Source organism: Hemitrygon akajei, chromosome 16 (genome assembly GCF_048418815.1).
Source record: "Hemitrygon akajei chromosome 16, sHemAka1.3, whole genome shotgun sequence".
Lineage (NCBI taxonomy): Eukaryota > Metazoa > Chordata > Chondrichthyes > Myliobatiformes > Dasyatidae > Hemitrygon > Hemitrygon akajei.
The window spans coordinates 9,949,208-9,974,170 of record NC_133139.1 but is presented as its reverse complement, the minus strand read 5'-3'; the positions used below and the strand labels follow the sequence as shown (position 1 = coordinate 9,974,170).

The following is a 24,963-nucleotide window of genomic DNA, read 5'->3' as shown; positions in this document are numbered from 1 at the left end:
AGACAAAGGAATAAAAGATTGCGCTTTTGAAAAGCACATCACTTATAAATAAGAAAGAAAATTCAGTAGATAGGAATGAATTTGTTAGTAGGGCACATAATTAAAACAATTACCATCACATGGGTGAATTTGCTAATACTTAGCCAATGATAAACTGTTGGTTTAGCTGCTATACCGCTTTCTGCCAGTGAGTGGGGATGGACCACCACATACTGTGGAAAAATGCACGAGTTTGTTAAAATGTACAAATTTTAAAAAATAGTTTCCAACACACAAGATTTGCACATTGTTGTTTTGCACTTGTCACTGTTTATTATGACCAAGTTCACTGTTACTGAGCTTCACACGAGTAAGGAATTTCACAGCATCCTGGTGTACATGAATCCAGATCAGTGTTCGCATCATGTACCATAATGCAAACTAAAACTGATCTTGTATTTATACAGTTGTGCTACTGTCTTTTCAGACTGCAAGTCCCTCAATTAGTCCTCAAGCTTCAATACCTGAAACCGATTACGATGCGGAAACTAAAATATTACAGGTGAGAATATATACAACAATTTAGTGTAATGTAAGACCATAATAAATAATTTATTTATAAAGGATTTTTCAAACGGTTGATGTAGTTCAAAGTGCTTTACAGTGGGGTAGAGTGCAAACAAGGAGCTGATTATTGATACTGGGAGAGGGAAACCGGAGGTCCGTAAGCCAGTCCTCATCAGAGGATCAGAAGTGGAGAGGGGGTCAGCAACTTTGAAATTATAACACCGAGGAATTTAGAGGATTCTCATGTAAGTGTCATTATGAAAAAAGCACGGCAGTGACTTCAGGAGTTTGCAAAGATTCAGCACACATCTGAAACTCCAACAAACCTCTGTGGATGTGTGGTGGAGAGTATATTGACTGGTTGCGTCATAGATTGGTATGGAAGCACCAATGTCCTTGAACAGAAAATCCTACAAAAGACATCACAGATGAAGCCCTCCCCACCATTGAGCACATCTGCACGAAACGCTGTCGCAGGAAAGCTGCACCCATCATCAGGAACCCCACCACTTAGGACCTGCTACTGCCACCAGGAAGACGGTACAGGACCTCAGGACTCGCACCACGAGGTTCAGAAACAATTATTAGCCCTCAACCATCCTGCTCTTGAACCAAAGGAGATAACTTCACTCAGCTTCTTTTGCCCCGTCATTGAAATGTTCCCACTGACTTTCAAGGACTCTTCATCTCAGGCTGTCAATATTTGTTTGTTTGTTTATTCCTTTGTTATTTTTGTAATAGCAGTTCATTGTCTTTTACACACTCATTGAATGGCCAAGTTGGTGCGGCCTTTCATTGATTATTCTACGGATTTATTGAGTATGCTCACAAAAAATGAACCTCGGGGTTTTGTATAGTGACGTATACATACTTTAATAAATTTACTTTGAATTTTGGAATAAAAAAACATGAAAATAAAAGACAAAAAGATGTTATTACATATGATCAGAATTAAGCCATTTGGCCTATTGAGTCTGTTCTGCCATTCCACTGTGGCTGATTAATTAACCCTCTCATTGCCATCCTCCTGCCTTACCCCTTAACTTTTTAGTGCCCCTATGAATCAAAAACTTATCAACCACTGCTTTAAATATACTCAGAGTTTTATACCCAGATAATTTTTCAGTGATGTTGAGCCACGATGTTGCTGTGTCTTAATCCTTTGTGGTCTTGCAACTGTTACTCACAATTATCTGTAACCTGAGGTTTTATCTACATGTGAATAATGGATTCCAGTTAACAATGTTTTTGTCTTTCCACCCAAAAGGAACTGAATCAATCTAGCCTCGAAGACGATAGCCAAGAACTGGACACTGTTGACTGCATTCAGGATTCAGAACAACCAGTGTCCACTGCAAGTAAGCAGCACTAAAATCCATTTATAATGTAGGGACCAAACGTGATGCTATTGTCACAGAATGCCTGTTCTGGCTCGGAAGTTGTATTAATGTCCCAGTGCAGCTCCACACAGGGACCTTTTCAGTTGGTACTTCTTACTCAATAAAGTGGCCACTTTATTGGGTGTATTTATGGCCTTCTGCTGCTGTAACCTGTCCACTTCAAGGTTCGATATGTTGTGCATTCGATATGTCTGTACACCACTGTTGTAAAGCATGTTACTGGTGTCTTCCTGTCAGCGTGAACTGTTCTGACACAAGGTGTTTTTGTCCACAGCATTGCTGGTCACTGGAAGATTTCGTTTTATTGTGCCACTTTCTGTAAACTCAAGAGCTGTGATTCCCAACGTTTTTTAATGCCATAGACACCTACTAACCAGGGGGTCTGTGGACCCCACGTTGGGAGAGACTGTTGTGCGTGAGCTCCTGGTGAAGGGCCTCTGCCTGAAACGTCATCTGTTTATTCCTCGCTGTAGACGCTGCCTGACCTGCTGAGTTCCTCTAGCATTGTGTGTGTGTGACTCTGCATTTCCAGCATTTGCAGACTGACTTGTGTTTACATCTAGTGAATGGCAGTTCTGTGTTTGAAAATGAGTCGTAGATGAGAGAGTTGAGGGGTGAACGGCCAGACTGGTTCAAGCTGTCAGGAAGGCAGCAGTAGCACCATAACCACACGTTACAACAGTGCTGCGCAGAAGAGCATCTCTGAAGGCACAACACATCGAACCTTGAAGTGGATGGGCTACAGCAGCAGAAGACCATGAATGTACAGTCAGTGGCCACTTTATTAAATACAGGAGGTACCAAATAAATTGGCCTTTGAGTGTATAGTTTAATTGCACTCAGGATGTTTGCCTTCCACTTCATCAGTATGATTTTGAAGACAAAACTTATTAAAACTGTGTGTGTGGGGGGGGGGGGGCAGCGGAAGCACCACTGGTTTTAAAAAACCATTTGTTTAACAAACCCATGGTCACCGTTGAGGTCTCCGTTGGTTGGGGTTGACGATGAATAGTGTATCATAGCTGCCTACCTACATGCAAGCCAGTATGACACAGAGCAATCTGTTACCCTCGAGGCAGGCTCCCTCCTGTCTGTCGGCCGAGGAACCCAAAGGGGCAGCAGAGACTGTTAGTTTGGCTCCAACAGCGTCGCAGGAGTTACCAGCCAGCATAGAACTCAACTTCGGACTGCCTTAGTGATGCACCATCAATAACTCACGCTGAGACTTAGGAAGTGAGATATCGGCTTTTATTGACTGGAAGAATAAACAGCACTACATCCTGGGGAAAATGAGGGAGAGCAGCAGCCCACAGTCGCCTTTATACAGGGGTCTGTGGGAGGAGCCACAGGAGCAGTCAGCAGGGGGTCTGTGGGAGGAGCCACAGGAGCAGTCAGCAGGGGGTCTGTGGGAGGAGCCACAGGAGCAGTCAGCAGGGGGTCTGTGGGAGGAGTCAGCAGGGGTCTGTGGGAGGAGCCACAGGAGCAGTGGGTCTGTGGGAGGAGCCACAGGAGCTGTCAGCAGGGGGTCTGTGGGAGGAGCCACAGGAGCAGTCAGCAGGGGGTCAGTGGGAGGAGCCACAGGAGCAGTCAGCAGGGGTCTGTGGGAGGAGCCACAGGAGCAGTCAGCAGGGGTCTGTGGGAGGAGCCACAGGAGCAGTCAGCAGGGGGTCTGTGGGAGGAGCCACAGGAGCAGTCAGCAGGGGTCTGTGGGAGGAGCCACAGGAGCAGTCAGCAGGGGGGGTCAGTGGGAGGAGCCACAGGAGCAGTCAGCAGGGGGGGGTCTGTGGGAGGAGTCAGCAGGGGTCTGTGGGAGGAGCCACAGGAGCAGTCAGCAGGGGTCTGTGGGAGGAGCCACAGGAGCAGTCAGCAGGGGGGGGTCTGTGGGAGGAGCCACAGGAGCAGTCAGCAGGGGGGGGTCTGTGGGAGGAGCCACAGGAGCAGTCAGACAGGTATATCTAGTTCACCACATTTAGCGACTCCAGCTCCGGACTGTTCCTTGGTCTATTTCTGAAGCCTTCCCCATGAGTGGGTATAGCCACAAATAGGCAGGGAGCTGAGATCGGAGTTCTAAGGCACCAGTAACCTGCCAGTAGAAACTGTTCCACTAGCCACAGTAGCTAGACTTGGTTGTCAGAGGCTATTAGAGATGCACGCTACAGCCTCAATGAACCATGGCCCTCTAAGCCATCCCATTTACCTTTGAATATTGAGTCCTTCTGATGTGTCTGTATTTCCTTGCGCTCTCTGTTCCTGCGTAAGTTCCTAGTTCTGAAAATTTCATGCTACCTTTATGGATACTGCCAAACTTGCTGTGCATTCAGTAGCTCCATTTAAAATAATTTGGGTCATTTGCAAATTATTCCTGACTACATAGTCTTTCTTCCCGTGGCTTTGCACAGATTCTGCCGACGTAACCAGAATTAAGGCTCTTTGTAATGAGATCAAAGGACAGGGAGATCGACCTATTGAAGAAACTTTGCACAGCAAAGGTAAAGGTTATTTACTGCATCTGCTGATATAATGGCAGCAAAGTGGGATGCTCACTTGTTACTCGTACAGAAAGATGCTCAGTTTAGCCTAGCCACCACCTCTCTGTGCCCTAGTGGCAATGAAAATCATTATTCTTACTCCCTTAGTCCACTCCATCATTTAGTGCAAATGTTTCACTAAATATTAGCAGATGGGTATGGAAAACAATTGGTTTCAACATTCACTCTCGGGCCCGGCTGACACCGAGGCCCTGCCATGGATTTATTGGTAGAGGCACAGCGTGGAACAGGCCCTTTCGACCCAACAGCCCAACCCGAGCCTAATCACAGGACAAATTACAATGACCAATTAACCTACTAACCGATACGTCTTCAGACTCTGGGAGGAAACTGGAGCACCCAGAGGGAGCCCACACGGTCACGGAGAGAGCTTACGGACAGTTCCAGAACTGGACTCCGAACTCCGACAGCCTCGAGCTGCAATGGCATCACACTCACTGCAGTAGCGCCCTTCAAATTCTGTGAATTTGTCGTTTCAGTGTACTGCTACTGCAAAACAAATTTCACGGTGGTTGTCAGTGATTTAAAGAAAAGCTGATTCTGCACAACACACACACACACGAAAGGCTGGACGGATTCAGCAGGTCAGGCAGCATCTATGGAAAAGAGTGAACATTTGATGTTTAATGCCGAGACCCTTCTTCAGGACAGAAGGGGGGGAAGATACCTGAATAAAAAGGTGGGGAGGGGGGAGGGTAAAGAGGCTAGCTGGAAGGTGATTGGCAAAGCCTGGTTGGTGGAGAAGAAAGGATCTGATAGGAGAGGAGAGTGGACAATAGAAGGGAGGAGGCGGGGACCCTGTGGGAAATAATAGGCAGGTGACAAGTAGTAAAAGATCAGATGGGGAATGGAGGTGGGGAAGGGGAATCTGTTAATTAGAAGGAGAAATCAATATTCATGTCATCAGGTTGGAGGGTACCCAGAGCGAATACAAGGTGTTGCTTCTCCACTCCGAGGGTGGCCTCTCTTGGGTCAAGAGGAGGCCATGGGTTGACATGTCGGAATTGGAATTAAAGTGTTCGGCCACCAGGCCAACCTGATTCCAATTATTAAGCTGCAGAACTGCTCATTCTATTTTGGAGCATTCCTGTAACATGCCTGGTTCTTCCCTTCTAGTGTAAAATGTACTTAAACATTTTGTTCCTTTGTGTTCAACCAAGTGCAGGGATTCAGTGTCCAGGGTTATGACTTTTATGAGAACTAGTGACAGGTCAGGTGAAAGTTTACTGTGGCGCTGGCTGAGCGCGCTCTGTTTTCCTGAGTACTTCTAGAATATTCTTTTCTTGTTTTAGTTGAGTTCCACTTTTACCAATCTGGAATACAAATCTACATTTATACTCTGGGATTGATTTGTCATGTCAAAGTAGTGGCTGTCTGCCGTGAGGTATTAGGCAGTATTGCAACTGGCTGTCCATTGCCTTCTCAAGGATAGACAATGCGCACTGCCCCCTACCATTGAGCATATTCACAAGGAAAGCAGCATCGAGGATCCCCCACCGTGCAGGCCATGCTCTCTTCGCACTGCTGCCATCAGGAAGGAGCTACAGAAGCCTTGGGTCCCACACCACCAGGTTCAGGAACAGTTATTACCCTTCAACCATCAGATTCCTGAACCTGCATGGATAATTTGCTTCACTTCAATGCCAAACTGATTTCAGAACCTATGGACTCACTTTCAAGGACTCTACAAACCATGTCCTCAATACTGTTTATTATTACTAATTTATTTGTATTTACAGTTTCTGCTTTTGCACATTGGCTGTTTCAGTCTTTGTGTATAGTTTTTCATTAATTCTATTGTATTTCTTGGTTCCACTGTGAATGCCAACAAGAAATCTCAGTAGCATATGGTGACATATTGGTAATAAATTGACTTTTAAGCTTTGGATATAAAGGAAAACTGGACAATTCATGCGAGTTTACTTTAAATTAAAACCCTGTTTCCAATGAAAGCTTGTTTTGCAAAAAAAAAATTGCTTCTCTAAGAAAATTTAATGGTGCTTTTATCTGCCCTCTTACAGGCAATTCCTGGTTTACCAGAGTGATGAAGAAAATGAAATTCTTTGATGCTTTTCACGAATTGACTGCTTTTAATACACTCATCATCATCTACATCCTACTGTATGTATTTCACACACAAATCTCTAGCTATACTTTAGCTTTGAAGGTTAAGAGGTCCTACAACATTTTTGACTTAAAAAAATCTCTCAGAATATTACCAAAATATCTTAATTCAGTGGATTCTATTCCTCCTACCACAAACTGCAGACTAACTACCCAAAACTAGCCAGTGCCTAGGTTCACAGCAGTGTTTTGCCAGGAAGTCAAAGTACTACCTACTTCTGGTTTAAGACCTTCGAGATACAAATCCTATTGAGTATACACTCGGTGGCCATTGTATTAGGTAGACCTGTACTCTTGGTTGATAATGCAAATATCTAATCAGCTAATCATGTGGCAGCAACTTAATGGATGAAAGAATGCAGACATGTTCAAGAGGTTCAGATGTTGTTCAGACCAAATATCACACTGGGGAAGAAATGTGATCTAAGTGACTTTGACTGTAGAATGTTTGTTGGTGCCAGATGGGGTGGTTTGAGTATCTCAGATGCTGCTGATCTCCTGGGATTTTCACGCACAACAGTCTCTAGAGTTTACAGAATGGTGGAAAAAAAAAAAAATCCAGTGAGTGGTAGTTTTGTAGGCATAAAAGTCTTGTTAATGAGAGGGGTCAGAGGAGAACGTCCAGACTGGGTCAACCTGACAGGAAGGCAACAGTAACTCAAATAACCATACATTACAACAGTGGTGTGCAGAAGAGCATCTCTGAATGCACAACACATCAAACTTTGAACTGGATAGGCTACAGCAGCAGAAGACCACACCGGGCTCCACTTTTGTAGCTAATAAAGTGGCCACTAAGTGTATATTAGGCTCCAAGTCTTGATTTGGGCTTCTTTCTTTTTAAACGGAATTGCAATTTCTATCCCAAAAGAAAGATCAAATGGAGGGTGGACTGGCATTTTCTTCCTTGCCTGCTAATCTGGTGTACTACTCCGAGGGACCTGTTCTGTGCTCCGTAACCACCGACAGTGTAGTAACAATGATTAGAACATCAGTATGCAAGCAGTGGGACAATTATCCTTGTGTTTATTTGTTGCCTTCCATGTCCCTACCCAAGTGCTGTTTAAATGATATTGTACTTGCCTCAACCACTTCTTCTGTCAGCTCATTGTCCCTCAGCTTCCTTTTAGATCTATATCTCTCTATCCCTCTCACCCAATGTCTATGCCCACTAGTTTCCCCTAGAGAAAAGACTTGCCATCCACCTCATCTAAGCGTCTCATAACCTTAAATATTTCTGCAAGATTGCCCCTCATTCTCCTATATTCTAAGCAGTAAAGACCTGATTTGGGCAACCTTTCCTTATAACTCAGGCTCTCTGGTCCTGGTAACATCTCAAATCTTTTCTGTACTCTTTTCAGTTTAACCACATCCTTGCCATAACAGGGCAAACAAAACTGAACACAGTACTCAAAGTGCGACTTCACCAGCAGCTTGTGTAACTGCAACGTAATGTGCCAACTCTTCTACTCAGTGCCCTGACAGATGAAAGCCAGTGTACTGAGTCTCTACCTATGGTGTCACTTCCAATGAATGATGCATTTGTACGCGGTTCAGCATGGAAACAGGCCCTTTGGCCCAACTCGTGCTCGCCAGTTCATGGTATTGTCCAAGCTTGTCCCATTTGCCATTGTTTAGTCCATAAGCACACTAAAACCCTATCCATGTGCTTCTGACAAATATTGAAATTGATGTGTATCTGTCTCAACCAGAAATGTCTCAAATGTTTAATAACATTACATGCAGGTAATCATTATGACCATCATTATAGAATATGCTGTTCCGTGTTTGCATGGAGAATAACACCTGTAAAAGTGATTTAGTTATATAAAGTTCAATAAATGATTTGAATGTTTGCAGGAAACTGAGTTTTAATGTCGATCCCTTGCTTCCTTTTTTCAGGGTGCTACTGTTGCTGATTTCCTCAGGGTACATTGGCCTCAGAATTGTAGCCCTTGAGGAGCAGCTGATGTCCATGGGAGCCTGGCCAGAAATTCATACACAAAGCAGGTAAGCGCAGAAGTTGACAAGGTTAGAAGCTCTTCCTCTCTCACTGCTGCTAGACGTGTAACGTGGAAACTGGTGATATAGTAATGGATTTTGTAGTAGAATGCAGCACACAGCTTGTGCGGCAGCATAAAATGTGTCTGAATGTGCCTATTGGTTAAGGTTAGATGCTTGAGAAGCTGAAACTGTCCAAGCTACACCTGCAAGGCATTACTACTGAACAGATGCAATATTAGCTTTGGATTTTGTAGGATTTCTGTTGAATTAAGATTTTTTGATGCAAAGGTACAACTGCTTAAAGCTGAATTAAGTGAAAATACGTGCATAAAAGTTGTCTGGAGACAAGGAAATACCTTTGCTGTCAGCTCTGTGGACGGTTTGTCTTATTTAGGAAAAAAAACAGGAGCAAATGAATTTGACTAATCAACTTCAAAGAGTAAGCAGGAAGCCCAAGTGGATGGACTTCAGTATTCTGAACACCATTTTGTTGACTAGGTATCAACCGATGTCTAGGCATCAACCGATGTCTAGGCAAAACAAATCCCTCTGCTTCCCCTAGAAGCTCTTTTCTTCCCCTCGCCTTAAATCTTTACCGTCTTGTTTTTGATGCCCCTACATGAGGAAAAAATGTTCACTATCTATTATTCTCAATCTTATTTTTATCATATCACCTCTCAACTTCCTCCTCCCCCTCCCCCTCCCCCCCCCCCCCCAACCAAAGTCTTCCAATCCAGGCAATATTCTGGAAAAGGTTTCTTCACTCTTCCCAGCACAATCTTACCCTGTAAAGTACTGTTTAACCGTAGTTTTGTAAAGTTTCAACACCTCACCCCAACTCTTACATTTGGTACCTTTACCTATGAAAGCTAGACCCAAGAACAAAATTAGGCCATTCAGTCCATCGAGGCTCCTCTGCTGCTCCATCTTGGCTGATTTATTATCCTTCTCAACCCCATTATCTTGTTTTCTCCCCATGACCTTTGACACCGAGTAATCAAGAACCTATCAACCTCCGCTTTAAATATACACAATGACTTGACCTCCACACCAATCCTTGGCAATGAATTCCACACATTTTCCATCCTCTGGCTAAAGACATTCCTCCTCATAACTGTTCTGAATGGATGTCCCTCTATTCTGAGGCTGTGCCCTCTGGTCCTAGACTCACCCACTGTCGGAAACATCTTCTCCCCACATTCACTCTATCTAGGCCTTTCAACATTCAATAGGTTGAATTCCCCTTGATCTTCTAAACTCCATCAAGTACTGGCCCAGAGCCATCACACACTTCTCATACATTAACACTTTCATTCCTGGAATGATTCTTGTGCACCTCCTCTGGACCCTCTCCAATGCCAGCATAGCTTTTCTTAGTTAATTGGCTCAAAACTGCTCACAGTACTCCAAGTGTAGTCTGATCAATGCCTCATAAAGCATGCAATCTAGCATGCCATATGCCTTTAGCACTCTTGGCCTGTTGCCACTTCCAGGGAAAATAGAATTGAAGCACAAGGCTCCTCTCTGTTCATCAACATTCCTTTTACTGTACACGTCCTATTCCTATATGACTTCCGGATTGAGTTCCATCTGCCAGTGCTCTGCTCAACTGATCTATATCCTGGTGTAATCTTGGGCAATCTTCCTTGCTGTCTCAACAACACTGCCAATTTTTGTTCATGATATTGTCTTGTCTGCTTTTGGGTTGGGCAACTGTTCTGAAGAATACCTCCATTCATTTAATTCCACGTCCCATTCCCATTCTGATATATCTATCCATGGCCTCCTCTATTGTCAAAATGAATCCAAACTCAGGTTGGAGGAACACCACCTTATATACCGGCTGGGTAGCCTCCAACCTGATGGCATGAACATTGACTTCTCTAACTTCCGTTAATGCCCCTCCTCCCCTTCTTACCCCATCCCTGACATATTTAGTTGTTTGCCTGTTCTCCATCTCCCTCTGGTGCTTCCCCCCCTCCTTTCTTTTTCCTGAGGCCTCCCGTCCCATGATCCTTTCCCTTCTCCAGCTCTGTATCACTTTCGCCAATCACTTTTCCAGCTCTTAGCTTCATCCCACCCCCTCCGGTCTTCTCCTATCATTTCACATTTCCCCCTCCCCCCACTACTTTCAAATCTCTTACTATCTTTCCTTTCGGTTAGTCCTGACGAAGGGTCTCGGCCCGAAACGTCGACATCGCTTCTCCCTATAGATGCTGCCTGGCCTGCTGTGTTCTACCAGCATCTACAGAATCTCGTGTTTTTGTTATTAATTATTTAGATAACAAGCATTCCCAGTTGTTTTAAAGTTCAGCCTTTTCATATCTGCATTATTTCTCTTAATTTCAGCTAATGATTATGCTTTGAACAATTGTGTAGATGTAACTCATTATCATCTTTATTTCACACCATTTATCTTTTTAATCATTTTAATATTTCGGCAAATATCCATGCTTTCTGAAAAAAATTGCCTGCTCCATAATTCTGTCTTGGAGGTAGTTATAACTTTTGACCCAATAATGAAACTTAGCTATAGATAAACATTATAACAACGGACACAAAATCAGTGTTAGGACTGTATTCTGGCTGAGCTTCATTCTATTTTAAGGTTAAGGATGAGAGAGAGATAATAAAAGAAGAAATCAAGCAGATATAATAAATGGGAATAAAAGATTAACAAGCACTGGCACTCCCTGCATGGAGTTGCTTATGAAAAGTTCTACTTAATGTATTAATTTTGAGCATATTAAATTATGTTTCTTTAACAGGTATTAAATGGTAGATATTTTACAGAATCAAATGCAATTTTCATTGAGTTATGAGCAATATAGCATGATACAGAACTTTCAATCTAACGAGTCCATGCTGACCATGGTGCCTATCCAATTAGTGACATTTTCTATGTTCAGCCCATATATCTGTGAACCAAGTGCTGTTTAAATGACACTGTACTTATTTCAACCACTTCTGGCTGTTTGTTGCCCCTCAGATCCCTTTAAAATCTATCCCTCTCACCCTAAATCAGGAGTTCCCAACCTGGGGTCCACAGACCCCGTGCTTAATGGCATTGGTCAATGGCATTTAAAAAGGTTGGTACCCGTGCCTTAAATCTATGCCCACTAGTTTCCCCTAGAGAAAAGACTTATCATGCACCTCATCTAAGCATCTCATAACCTTAAATATTTCTGCAAGATTGCCCCTCATTCTCCTACATTCTGAGAAATAAAGACCTGACATGGGCAACCTTGGCTCTCTGGTCCTGGTAACATCCTCAAATCTTTTCTGCACTCTTTCCAGTCTAACCACATCCTTCCTATAACAAGGCAAGCAAAACTGAACACAGTACTCCAAGTGGGGCTTCACCAACGGCTTGTACAACCACGACATAATGTGCCAACTCCTATACTCAATGCCCTGACAGATGAAAGCCAGCGTCTGGAGTCCGTACCTGTGCTGTCACTTCCAGTGAACTGTACACTTGCACCCACAAGTCTTTCCATACCATTGTGCTCCCTAGTGGCCTACATTCATAGTGCACGTTCTATGCCGGCTCGACTTTCCAAAATGCATTGCCTCATACTTATCTGTATTTACCACTCCTTCATCCACTTCCCTAACTGATCATCTTGTAACACACAAAATGCTGGAGGAACTCGGCAGGTCAGGTAGCATCTATGGAGAAGAACAAAGAGCCAACGTTTTGGGCCAAGGCCCTTCTTCAGAACTGGAAAGGATGGGGGAAGAAGCCAGAATAAGGTGGGAGGTGTGGAAGGAGTATAAGCTGGATAGGTGAGGGGGAAGGTAGATGGGTGGGGAGGTGGAAAGGAGTAAGAAGCTGGATAGGTGATTGGTAGAAAAGGTAGAGGGTTGAATAAGGAATCTGATAGGACAGTGGATCAAAGAAGAAAGGGAAGGAAGAGGGGCACCAGATGGAGACGACAGGCAGGTGAGGAGAAGCGAAGGGGTAACAAGGTTTTGTCATCTAAAATAAGCTTCATTATCAATACCTCCTGATTTTGTATGTTTTGCAAACTTACTGATTATACTTCTGTCAAAGTGAGTTCTATTAGTGAATGCCCTTTAACTGATCATTATTATTTACCTTTGCTTTGTGCAGGTAGAAAAGAACATGAAGTTGGACCAAGCCTCCTAAGGATGAGGCCCTTCAACTACATGACCAGTGGACTTTATAACTTTTTTTTAAAATGGAGCTCTACTTACTAAATACAGCCATTTGTAAGAATAGTCTACTATTTTTAAGGCAAGTGGCACTGGATGGTTCAAGGAAAATGAGCGAATTTCAGGTCTGCTTGAGGTGATCTGAAACGATGTCTGAGGCTACATGACCAATTTCTGAAGTGCACCAACAAACAACGTCATGGGGAATCCTTGAACTTTTGAGGAGGGAGATCTTGAAAGTTTCCCACTGTGAAAAATGTTTACATGGACAAGGAAACCTCAACTATGCAAAGTTAGTGCTGCTGGGGATTTGATCTCAGTGCTGTAGAAGATAGAAGTTAAGCTGTATATTTGAATTTAGATATGTTTACCCAAGTTCATTGTGACGATGAAAATAAATGACTGCAGAATAGTCCTGGTTAATTTGTTTGCTGCAGTGGGAATTGCAAGTGTAGTTTAATTCAATTCTGAAGTGACTCATATATGCAATACTCAATCTGAAACTAGAATGAAAGAAATATGTTAAAAAACCACTGAACAACAGAAACAAATGTATGCAACCAAATTACAAAGAAGAAACTAAATTTTCCTCAACATTCACTGCTCATCAAGTTTATACACATCGTACAAATTTGTTCAATACATTAGATTTCAGAAAGAAACAAATTTGGGTTTTAAACTTTTTAAATTTAAAATTGTTTTTAAAATCCTCAACTTGTTCTGTCCTTTAAATTTACAGTTGATATCCAAATTTCTCTCCTACTCAAACCCTGCAACCATGGAATCCTTAAGTTTTTTAAAAAAATCTATTAAACTAAACCTTCATACTCATTTTTAGTTATCAGGGTTAGAGGCCTCTAAATATTTATTAATTAGTGAAGAAATTCCAGCTCATCTTGCCGCTTTGAGTGTACAGTATTCTATTATGCCCCATGATCTATATTACATTATATTACTATTGACATAACATCCTCACTGGGAACTTGACGGCTTACTGCAGCTTCTGAAATTTAGAAATGCAGTCTAAGGAAATGTACGGAACTATGCAATGGGTTTAATCCAAAGAGAAAGGTCTCCTGGCATCTTTACAATGACTTGCACTCCATTAACAACTTATATAATTTGTCATCTGCCACACAGAATGCTTATTACAAATTGACTGCATTTCAAGTTTCACTGTTAGCACAAAATGGAGCCACGCTTTGTGGCATTTAGTAATTAAGAGCGATTAGGATGAAGCAAGAAGTAAATTCACACGACTATAAAGTATGAAATGTTGACATGCTCTTTTTAGGTCCTCGCAAGGACAAATGAAGCAAGAACAATAAATAACACTAAAGATAATTTTTCATTGGGTTGCAGCATAAACTTCATTGTGTTGGGGGGGAAATATGATGCAAGCTAACTTGTGATGTAGTCAAGTTTATAAATATAAACTCCAACAGAAATTTCCCTAAAAAAAAGTAAAAAAAATCTTGATCACAATACTTAATCTCACCGGGTCTAACAACCTAATATTGCCACAGTACCTTACTCATAATTTTTCCCTCAGTCCAGTGATAAATCTTGATTTTAACCAGTGATTAGAAAGGAGAGCTTGGAGGTCAAGACTGAAAACAATACAAATAAATTCTTTATTCAGAAATGATGAGCATAATATCCCCCTTCCAGCACCAAGATAGTTTTGAAGGGCATGTACTTTTATTTTTGAAAATGAAGGTATAGGTATATGAAGAATAAACTTTATTTATTTCACTAACTAAAGCATTGCCTCAACACTCTTAATCCAAACATAAGCCCATTTTATCCAGCCATTCCAATTCTACTGCTGGTCCTTAATGCCCAGAGGGGCAAGAAACACTAAAAAAGTTCATGTTTCGAGCCAAGACTCGTGGTCCCTTTCACAAATGCTGCCTGACTTGCCGGGTTCTGCAGCATTTTGCGCGTGATGCTCAGGATTTCTAGCATCTACAGAACCTCTCGCATTTTAAAATGGAACTCAAGTAGAATAAATCTAATTAATTTGATCATGCTTTAGCACAATGATATCCAAACCTAGTACTCTACAAAATTCTAACAGTTTGTAATACTCCAGTGATGGGCTGTGGGTCATCTGCCTTTGGCTGGTCTAGAGTGCTGGGTCAGCTAAGGGTGGCAAGTTTGCTTGTGGGTGAGGAGAGCAGGGGAAGAATCCCTCTTCGCAGTAGCCACCAAAAAGAGCTGGGAAAACACCTACTTCAGCATCTTGACGGTCAACAATGCCTTTGGTAAACAGCACAAACATTGCTTCTGTTATGTGTTTTATTCCAATTTTACAGTATTTTCAAATGTTAATGCAATCATTAATAATGGGGCTCTGTTTGATTTAAGAGTATATAGTGTAAGTTTATAAAGGATGCAGCAATTTTATTGAAACTGCACTAATTTATGTTCCATTTCTGTGAAATGGTATTTTCTTGGAGAAATTATCAACAATAAAAACAATTGTGCACTACTTCTTTCTGGATTTTTTTTAAATTAGCAAGATTGATTTGAATTTCAGACAATGATGGAAAGCCCTAATGTCAAATTGGTGGTTTGGTTCAGACATTTATAAGGGAGGAGGATGGCTTGTTTACAGAAAAATGTGGAAATAACAGGAAAAGGTGGTGGAGAGGTTGCTGTATGAAGAGTTCATTGGGATACGTGGAGTGGTGGGTCATCAAATAATAGACAATAGATGCAGGAGTAGGCCATTCGGCCCTTCGAGCCAGCAACACCATTCACTGTGATTATGGCTGATCATCCACAATCAGTACCCCATTCCTGCCTTCTCCCCATATCCCTTGACTCCGCTATCTTTAAGAGCTCTATTTAACTCTTTCTCAAAAGCATCCAGAGAATTCTGAGGCAGAGCATTCCATAGATCCACAACACTCTGGGTGAAAATGTTTTTCCTCAACTCCGATCTAGATGGCCTACCCCTTATTCTTAAACTGTGGCCTCTGGTTCTGGACTCCCCCAACATCGGGGACATGTTTCCTGCCTCTAGCATGTCCAATCCCTTAATAATCTTATGTTTCAATCAGATCTCCTCTCATCTTTCTAAATTCCAGTGAATACAAGCCCAATTGCTCCAATCTTTCAACATATGATAGTCCCACCATCCTGGGAATTAACCTCGTGAACCTACGCTGCACTCCCTCAATAACAAAATGTCCTTCCTCAAATTTGGAGACCAAAACTGAACACAATACTCCAGGTGGGGTCTCACCAGGGCCCTGTACAACTGTAGAAGGACCTCTTTGCTCCTATACTCAACTCCCCTTGTTATGAAGGCCAACATGCCATTAGCTTTCTTCGTTGCCTGCTGTACCTGCATGCTTACTTTCAGTGACTGATGAACAAGGACACCTAGATCTCGTTGTACTTCCCCTTTTCCTAACGACTCCATTTAGATAGTAATCTGCCTTCCTGTTCTTACCACCAAAGTGGATAACCTCACATTTATCCACATTAAACTGCATCTGCCATACATCTGCCCACTCACCCAACCTGTCCAAGTCACCCTGCATTCTCATAACATCCTCCTCACATTTCACACTGCCACCCAGCTTTGTGTCATTTGCAAATTTGCTAATGTTACTTTTAATCCCTTCATCTAAATCATTAACGTATATTGTAAACAGTTGCGGTCCCAGCACCGAGCCTTGTGGTACCCCACTAGTCTCTGCCTGCCATTCTGAAAGGGACCCATTAATTCCTACTGTTTCCTGTCTGCCAACCAATTTTCTATCCATGTCAGTACCCTACCCCCAATACCATGTGCTCTAATTTTGCCCACTAATCTCCTATGTGGGACCTTATCAAAGGCTTTCTGAAAGTCCAGGTACACTACATCCACTGGCTCTCTCTTGTCCATTTTCATAGTTACATCCTCAAAAAATTACAGAAGATTAGTCAAGCATGATTTCCCCTTCATAAATCCATGCTGACTCAGACCGATCCCGTTACTGCTATCCAAATGTGCCGTTATTTCATCTTCCCTACCACTGATGTCAAGCTGACTGGTCTATAATTCCCTGTTTTCCCTCTCCCTCCTTTCTTTAAAAGTGGGATAACATTAGCTACCCTCCAATCCTCAGGAACTGATCCTGAATCTATAGAACATTGGAAAATGATTACCAATGCACCCACGATTTCTAGAGCCACCTCCGTAAGTACCCTGGGATGCAGACCATCAGGCCCTGGGGATTTATCAGCCTTCAGTCCCATCAGTCTACCCAACACCATTTTCTGCCTAATGTGAATTTCCTTCAGTTCCTCTGTTATCCTAGGTCCTCTGGCCACTATTACATCTGGGAAATTGTGTCTTCCCTAATGAAGACAGATCCAAGGTACCTGTTCAACTCGTCTGCCATTTCCTTATTCCCCAGAATAAATTCACCCGTTTCTGTCTTCAAGGGCCCAACTTTGGTCTTAACTAATTTTTTCCTCTTCACTCCTAAAGAAGCTTTTACTAATATCCAGCATCTCTTGAGCCTGTTATTCAAGATTCATTTATTATCAAAGAATATATAAATCATACAACCTTGAGACTTGCAAGGAACCTGAAAGGACCCAATTTGGAAAAAAAATACAAAACATGCAAACTATTGAAGCAAATGACAATGGCATTCCGAACCAAAATTGAGTCCTCAGATCCGAACCCTGGAGTAGGCCCAAAGCCTCACTTTATCAGTTCATCACATTGGTGCGTACGGAGCCTCAGCACCATGGAGATGACCATCGCGGAGGACTGGAAAGGAAGGGTTAGGAGGCCAGAATAAAGTGTGGAGGGGAAGGAGGGGAAGAAGGCTAGCTCGAAGGTGATAGGACCTCATCTTGAGCTGGAAGGATCTTCACCTGGAAGATGTACAGATGGGTGACAGCTGGAGTAGAAAGTCTGGCCCAGGGAGAGAGCACTGTGGAGCTGCTGCTGGTAACCACTGCCCTAAGTAGCAGTGATGAGCTTAAGAAGATCAAAGTTCAAAGTAAATTTATTATCAAAGTACACTGATGTCGCAATATTCAACCCAGAGATTCATTTTCTTGCTGGTGTACTCAATAAATCCATTAATAGAATAATAACCATAACAGGAGAAATGAAAGACCACAACAACCGGGTGTTCAAACATACGTGCAAAGATCAACGAACTCGGCAAATGCAAAAAGAAAAATAAATAAGTAATAAATATCGAGAACGTAAATTACTATCCTGCTTTGGGAATGTATTCAAAAATCTTGCACTAATTTTATTTTGAAATTCGGGAGCACCCTACCTAACAGCACTGCACACGTCGTCATCACAAAATTCTAAAAGGTGGTTTTCAGCACCTTCACTGACATTTAGGCACGGACAACGAAATGGCGACCTCGCCAATGATGCTCAGGGATAGAAAACCGAACAAACAAACAAACAAAAAAACTTCACTTTAGAATGTTGAATATCCATTAACATATCAAAACAGCTTCAAAGTGATTTAAGTCACCCTCTTTACAAATTATTTTTAATTAGGAACAACCAATGGCACTATCACTCCAGCATTAGCTGTTCCCTAATTTGTGTTTCTGACTTGACTTAGATTCCAAAGATCATCCATTCTTAAATTATATTCCCCCGGGTAGCCTGCAACCTGATGGCATAAATATCGATGTCTCCTTTCAATAGTTTTTTCCCCCCTCCGAGTCTGCTTTTTGTCTCTTCTTACCTGCCTATCACCTCCCTCCTCTAGATCACCTCCTCCTCCCCTTTCTCTGACAGTTCTCTCTCTCTTCTATCAGCTTCCTTCTCCAGCCCTTTACCTTTCCCACTCAGCTGGCTTCACCTACCTCCTTCCCCTCCCTATTCTGGCATCTTTCCCCCTTTCTTTCCAGCCCTGAAGAAGGGTCTTGGCCCAAAATGCTGACCGTTTGTTCATTCCCATAGATGCTGCCCGTCCTTGCCGAGTTCTTCCGGCATTTTGTGTGTGTGTTACTTTGGATTTCCAGCTTCTGTCTACATTAAAAATAATGTTAATTACACACGCAGATCATGGAGGAACTCAGAATAACTAACATTAGTTCATTAAAAGACAATATATACATACAAATCTTCACATTTTCGTTTTAAAAGGGATATGGCACTACACAATTTGTGTCAGTGATGAGAGCACATGGAATGAACACCAAGGAGCAAAATGGCTTAGAATAAACATAGTACAGGCCCTTTGGTCCAAGATGTTGTGCTAATGTTTTAACCTTCTCAATGATCAAATTAACCCTTCGCTCCTACATAGACCTCTGTTTTTCTGTCATCCATGTGTCTATTAAAGAACTTCTCAAATGCCTGTACCACCACCCCTGGCAGCATATTCCCTGCACCCACCACTCTGTGTCAAAAGTAAACTTACCTCTGACATTCCCCCCCCCCCCACCAATATCTTCCTTCAATCACCTAAAACCACGGCGGCATAGCAGTTAACGTGATGCTACTGCTCAGTGTGTCGGAGTTCAGAGTTCATTCCCAGCATCCTTTGTATGGACTGTGTACATCCTCGCCATGGAATACATAGGTTCCGGCCCACATTCCTACGATGTACCGGTTAGAGGGTTAATTAGCCATTGTAAATTGTCGCATGCTTAGACCGGGGTTGCTGGTGGTGTGGCTCGGAGGGCCTATTCTGGGGTGTATCAGGGTCCCCTTCACAGCTGCTGCCCTGACTTGCTCAGTTCATGGTTACAACCATCACCTGGCGGCTCACCCTCAGCTCTGTCACCCCGATTCCCATCCCGGTGCCACGTTAGTTTAAACCACTCCCAACAGCTCTAGCAAACCTGCCCGCAAGGATATCGGTCCCCCTCGAATTCAAGTGCAACCTGTCCCTTTTCTACAGGTCCCACCTGCTCCAGCAGAGGTCCCAATTATCCAGAGATCGGAATCCCTACCCCTGCTCCAATTCTTCAGTCACTTATTTACCCACCACCTCATTCTATTCCTATCCTCACTGCTGCGTGGCAGAGGCAGTAATCCCGAGATCACTACCATTGAGGTCCTGCTTCCTTGCTAACTCCCTGTACCCAGTTTTCAGCACCTCCTCCCTTTTTCGTTACCTGTGTTGTCAGTATCAATATGTACCACGACTTCTGACTGCTCACCTTCCCTTTTCAGGATATTGTGCTCACGGTGAGAGACATCGTGGACCCTGGCACCTGGGAGCAAACTTTTCCATGCCCACCATCTGCAGCAGGTCCTCTTCACGTTACTACCATTGATGAGGAGGGTACAGGACCCTGAAGACCCAAACTCAATGTTTCACGAACATCTCCACCATCAGATTTCCGAACGGTTCATTATTTGTCTGTTGCATTATTTATTTTGCTACATCGATGACTGCATTGGTGCTGCTTCCTGCACTCATGCTGAGCTCATCAGCTTCGTCAACTTTGCCTCCAGCTTCCACCCTACCATCAAATTTACCAGCTCCATTGCCAACACCTCCCCCGACCCCCATTCTCAATCTCTCTGCCTCTATCTCCGGAGACAGTTTAACCTACTGATTTCTTTTATAAATCCACTGATTCTCACAGCTACCTGGACTGTACCTCTTCCCATCCTGTCACTTGTAAAAATACCTTCTCCTTCTCTCAGTTCCTCCGCCTCTGCCGCATCTGCTCTCAGGATGTAGCTTTTCATTTCAGAACTAATGAAATGTCCTCCTCCTTCACAGAAAGGGGCCAATGCTGCCCTCACCTACATCTCCTCCATTTCACACATGCCTGCACTCACCCCATCCTCCTGCTGCCACACCAGGGATAGGGTCCCTCGTGCCCTCACCTAACACCCCACCATCCTCCATGTCCAGCACATAATTCTCCGCAACTTCTGCCCTCTCCAATGGGATCCCAACACCAAGCACCTCTCCTCCCTCCCCAACTTTCTGCAGAGATTGCTCCCTATACAACTCCCTTGTCTATTCATCCCTCTCCACTGATCTCCCTCCTGGCACTTACCCTTGCAAGTGGAACAGGTGCCACACCTGCCCCTACACCTCCTCCCTCACTGCCATTCAGGGCCCCAAAACAGTCCTTCCAGATGAGGTGACACTTCACCCAAGTCTGCTGGGGTCAGTTGCTGTATCCATTGCTCCTGGTGTGGCCTCCTGTATGTCTGCGAGACCCAACATAGACTGGGAGATCGCTTTGCTGAGCACCTGTGCTGTCAATTCTACTTCACATTTCCATTCCAAAATGTCACACCATGCCCTCCTCTACAGCCGCAATGAAGCCCACTCAGGGTGGAGGAGCAACACTTTATATTCTGTCCGGGTAGCCTCCAACCTGATGGCATGAGCATCGATTTCCCGAACTTCCAGTAATTGCCCCTTCTGCTGTCACCACTCCCATTTCCCTCTCTCACCTTCTCTTTACCTGCCCATCACCTCCCGCTGACGCTCCTCCCCCTTCTTTCTTCCATGGTATTCTATCCCCTCCTATCAAATTCCTCATTCTGCAGCCCTTTATTTCTTTCACCAATCAACTCCCCAGCTCTTTACCCCTCTCCCCCTCCCAGTTTCACCTGTCACCTTGTACCTCTTCCGCCCCTCCACCCAACTTCCTACTCTGACTGCTATTTTTTCCCCCGAGTCCTGATGAAGTGTCTCAGCCCAAAGAGTCTTTTCCATAGACGCTGCCTGAGCTGCTGAGTTCCTCCAGCATTTTGTGTGTGTCCTTTAGTTTTCCAACATCTGTAGATTTTATCACGTCTGAAAATAACAGCCAGGTCTTTCAGAGGTGAAATCAGGAAACGCTTCTACAAGGAGAAGGCCAGAGAAGTGCGGAACTCTTCTGTTAACGACCTGCTAGTTATTATTGATACGAGTCTGATAGATTATTGTTAACCAAAAGTATGAGGGGATCAAGAGTAAAGGCAAGTAAATTGTTAACAGCACAATCATAAATGTTGGAACAGACTCAAAGTTGTCCCAACTGTTCAAGTGCTATATATTCACAAGAATATATTGATCATCAATTTCTGAAGAACTTCAGCAATCTCTCGTGAGATAACTTCCTTTCCTGTTGCAAATATTAGTTTACATTTCCCATATAATATTTATTCTTCCCAAAATATTCTCAAGCTTCAATGGCCAGATACTAACATTCTCCACAGCATCAGTTAGTAAATACTTCTGCTTTTTTCCCCCCTTCCTCCCGGGGAAAAGTGTATACGCATTCAAAGATTCCCGATAATTTCTTAACCCTTCTGTACCAGCAACCAATATACGAGTGCTAGTTGTTGTCCCTCTCCCCAACCGACTGTAAAGACTAAGTGATGGTCCTTCATGAGCTCATCCACACGAGGGCGCTCTGACACTGACTGTGGAACTCTATAGTCAGAAATTTATTTATGTACCAGCAGTACAGTGCAAAGACAAAGTTACCTTAAATTACAAAATAAATAAATAGTGCAAAAAAAGAATAATGAGGCAGTGTTCTATAGAGAGGAATAAACAGTTAACATTTTGAGCCGAGATTGGAAGGCAAAGGGGAAGAAGCCAGAACAACTTGGTACACACCCAACTTTGTGTGTGTGTTCCAGCATCTGCAGAATCCCTTGTACTTACGAAGCACTGTAGTGTTCACGGGTTCATTAACCTTTCAGAAACCTGATAGCAGAGGCACAGTAGATGTTCCTGAATCATTCAGCGTGGGTTTTCGGGATCCTGCACCATCTCCCTGACAACGGTAATGAGAAGAATCCCGTCCAGGATGATGAAGGTCCGTAGTGACGGATGCCACATTCTTGAAGATGCCCTCAATGGTAAGGGGGAGTGATGACCACCATGGAGCTGGCTGAATCAACAGCCGCTGTAGCCCCTTGGGATCCTGTGTATTGGAAGCGCCATACCAGTATATATATAGAAATTTGTAATGCTTTTAGTGATATTACAAATCTCCTCAAAACTCCTAACAAATTGGAGTTGAAAATGTGCTTTCCTCATGATTGTGTCAATGTGTTGGGCCAAGAATAGGCATTCCTGAGATGTTGACTCCCTGAAGTCCTGGAATACTTAGAGCAGTGATCTTGTACAAGTGATCTAATTCAGTTAATGCATCGCTAAATGCCACATCCTACCAACTGCACCCCTCACCTCAGAGGCTGCTCGTTTCACTAACAATACCCATCAATCAGAACTTATACTAATGGAACAAATCCTTCATGCATTTAGTGCTACTGAAAATTCAATACCTTTTTTTACGTGCATACAGTGCCAATTGTTCAAACACATCACCCAAAGGTTAGGGCACATTGAGACACTTCATCCTTCAAGGCAACAAACAAACAAAGGCTGTTGGTTCTGACTGTACTGGATCTGCTGTGACGGTCTATCCTAACCCATGCATGGGACAAAACTAGTCATTATTGAAACATCTTTTATTTTATTTTAGTTAAAGATACAGCATTGAACAGGCCCGTCCAGTCCACTGAGCTGTACCAACCAGCAACCCACCAACTTTAAGCCAAGCCGAATCACAGGACAATTTACTAACTGCTATGCCACCACACATTCTGTCCATTGTGCCACTGGGGTTTAAAGCAATAATGAAGGTCCTCCATCTCTGTCGGTGTTCAGGGCTTCCTACATTGTGTCAGTAGCTTTCTCTCAGCTTTCACTACTGTCAGCCATGAAAGTCCCGGGTGGAGACTCAGGAATACTGTCGCAACCAGATGAATCAGAATCAGGTTTATTATCCCCGGCATGTGACGTGAAATTTGTTAACTTAGCAGCAGCAGTTCAATGCAATACATAATCTAGCAGAGAAAATATGATAATAAATAAAAAATAATAAGTAAATCAATTACAGTATATATATTGAATAGATTTGAAAAGTGTGCAAAAAACAGAAATAAATGAATTAAAAAGAAATGAAGTAGTGTCCAAAGATTCAATGTCCATTCAGGAATTGGATGGCAGAGGGGAAGAAGCTGTTCTTGAATCGCTGAGAAGCTTTCAAGCTTCTGTACCTCCTACCTGATGGTAACAGTGAGAAAAGGGCATGCCCTGGGTGCTGGAGGTCCTTAGTAATGGATGCTGCCTTTCTGAGACACCACTCCTTGAAGGTGTCCTGGGTACTTTGTAGGCTAGTGCCCAAGATGGAGCCAACTAAATTTACAACCCTCTGCAGCTTCTTTCAGTCCTGTGCAGTAGCCCCCCCCCCCCCCCCCCGTACCAGACAGTGATGCAGCCTGTCAGAATGCTCTCCATGGTACAGTTATAGAAGTTTTTTTGAATGTATTTGTTGACATGTCAAATCTCTTCAAACTCCTAATGAAGTATAGCTGCTGTCTTGCCCTCTTTATAACTATATCAATATTTTGGGACCAGGTTAGATCCTCAGAGATCTTGACACCCAGGAACTTGAAGCTGCTCACTCTCTCCACTTCTGATCCCTCTATGAGGATTGGTATGTGTTCCTTTGTCTTACCCTTCCTGAAGTCCACAATCAGCTCTTTCATCTTACTGACGTTGAATGCCAGGTTGTTGCTGAGGCACCACTCCACTAGTTGGCATATCTCACTCCTGTACGCCCTCTTGTCACCACTTGAGACTCTACCAACAATGGCTGTATCATCAACAAATTTATAGATGGTATTTGACCTATGCGTATATAGAGAGTAAAGCAGTGGGCTAAGCACACACTCCTGAGGGGTGCCAGTGTTGATCGTCAGCGAGGACGAATGTTATTACCAATCAGCACAGATTGTGTCTTCCAGTTAGGAGGTCAAGGATCCAATTACAGAGGGAAGTACAGAGGCCCAGATTCTGCAACTTCTCAATCAGGTTTGTGGGATTGCTGTTTCCGTAACAATGTTGTTTTACCAGTCAGGGTTGTTAGCCCTGAGATGAACCCCTGAAGCTGGAGGTCCGGTGTACCACTCTTAGTCTGGCCTCTACCCTTTGACCTGTTTGGCATGGGTGACCCTACCAAGAGCCAAAGCATAAAGCCCTGACTCCAGCCAAAGCAGGTCTCTGGGTCACTGAGGCACGCAAAGCCTCCAAACCCAACGACAAGGTTGTGATTATCTTGGAGGATATGCTACAATGAAAGTCCTGCTACTAGAAACAAGCAGCAACAAGTATATTACTGGTGCACGACCCAAG

At 43.3% G+C, this 24,963-nt stretch overlaps 1 protein-coding gene across 4 annotated transcripts in view; it reads left to right on the top strand.

The window, feature by feature from the left end:
- Positions 1-15,296, top strand: part of LOC140739743 (GRAM domain-containing protein 2B) — a 104,945-nt gene extending 89,649 nt beyond the window's left edge. For 3 of the 4 annotated variants that reach the window (XM_073068212.1, XM_073068213.1, XM_073068211.1), the window contains exons 8-12: positions 467-541; positions 1,814-1,904; positions 6,517-6,616; positions 8,522-8,629; positions 12,741-15,296. In XM_073068212.1, the coding sequence (XP_072924313.1) occupies positions 467-541; positions 1,814-1,904; positions 6,517-6,616; positions 8,522-8,629; positions 12,741-12,744 (378 nt within the window). In that variant the 3' untranslated portion in view covers positions 12,745-15,296. Of the gene's footprint in view, positions 1-466; positions 542-1,813; positions 1,905-4,345; positions 4,436-6,516; positions 6,617-8,521; positions 8,630-12,740 lie in introns of all 4 variants that reach the window. The other variant, XM_073068214.1, reaches the window with a different exon arrangement.
- Positions 15,297-24,963: the final 9,667 nt, after the last annotated feature.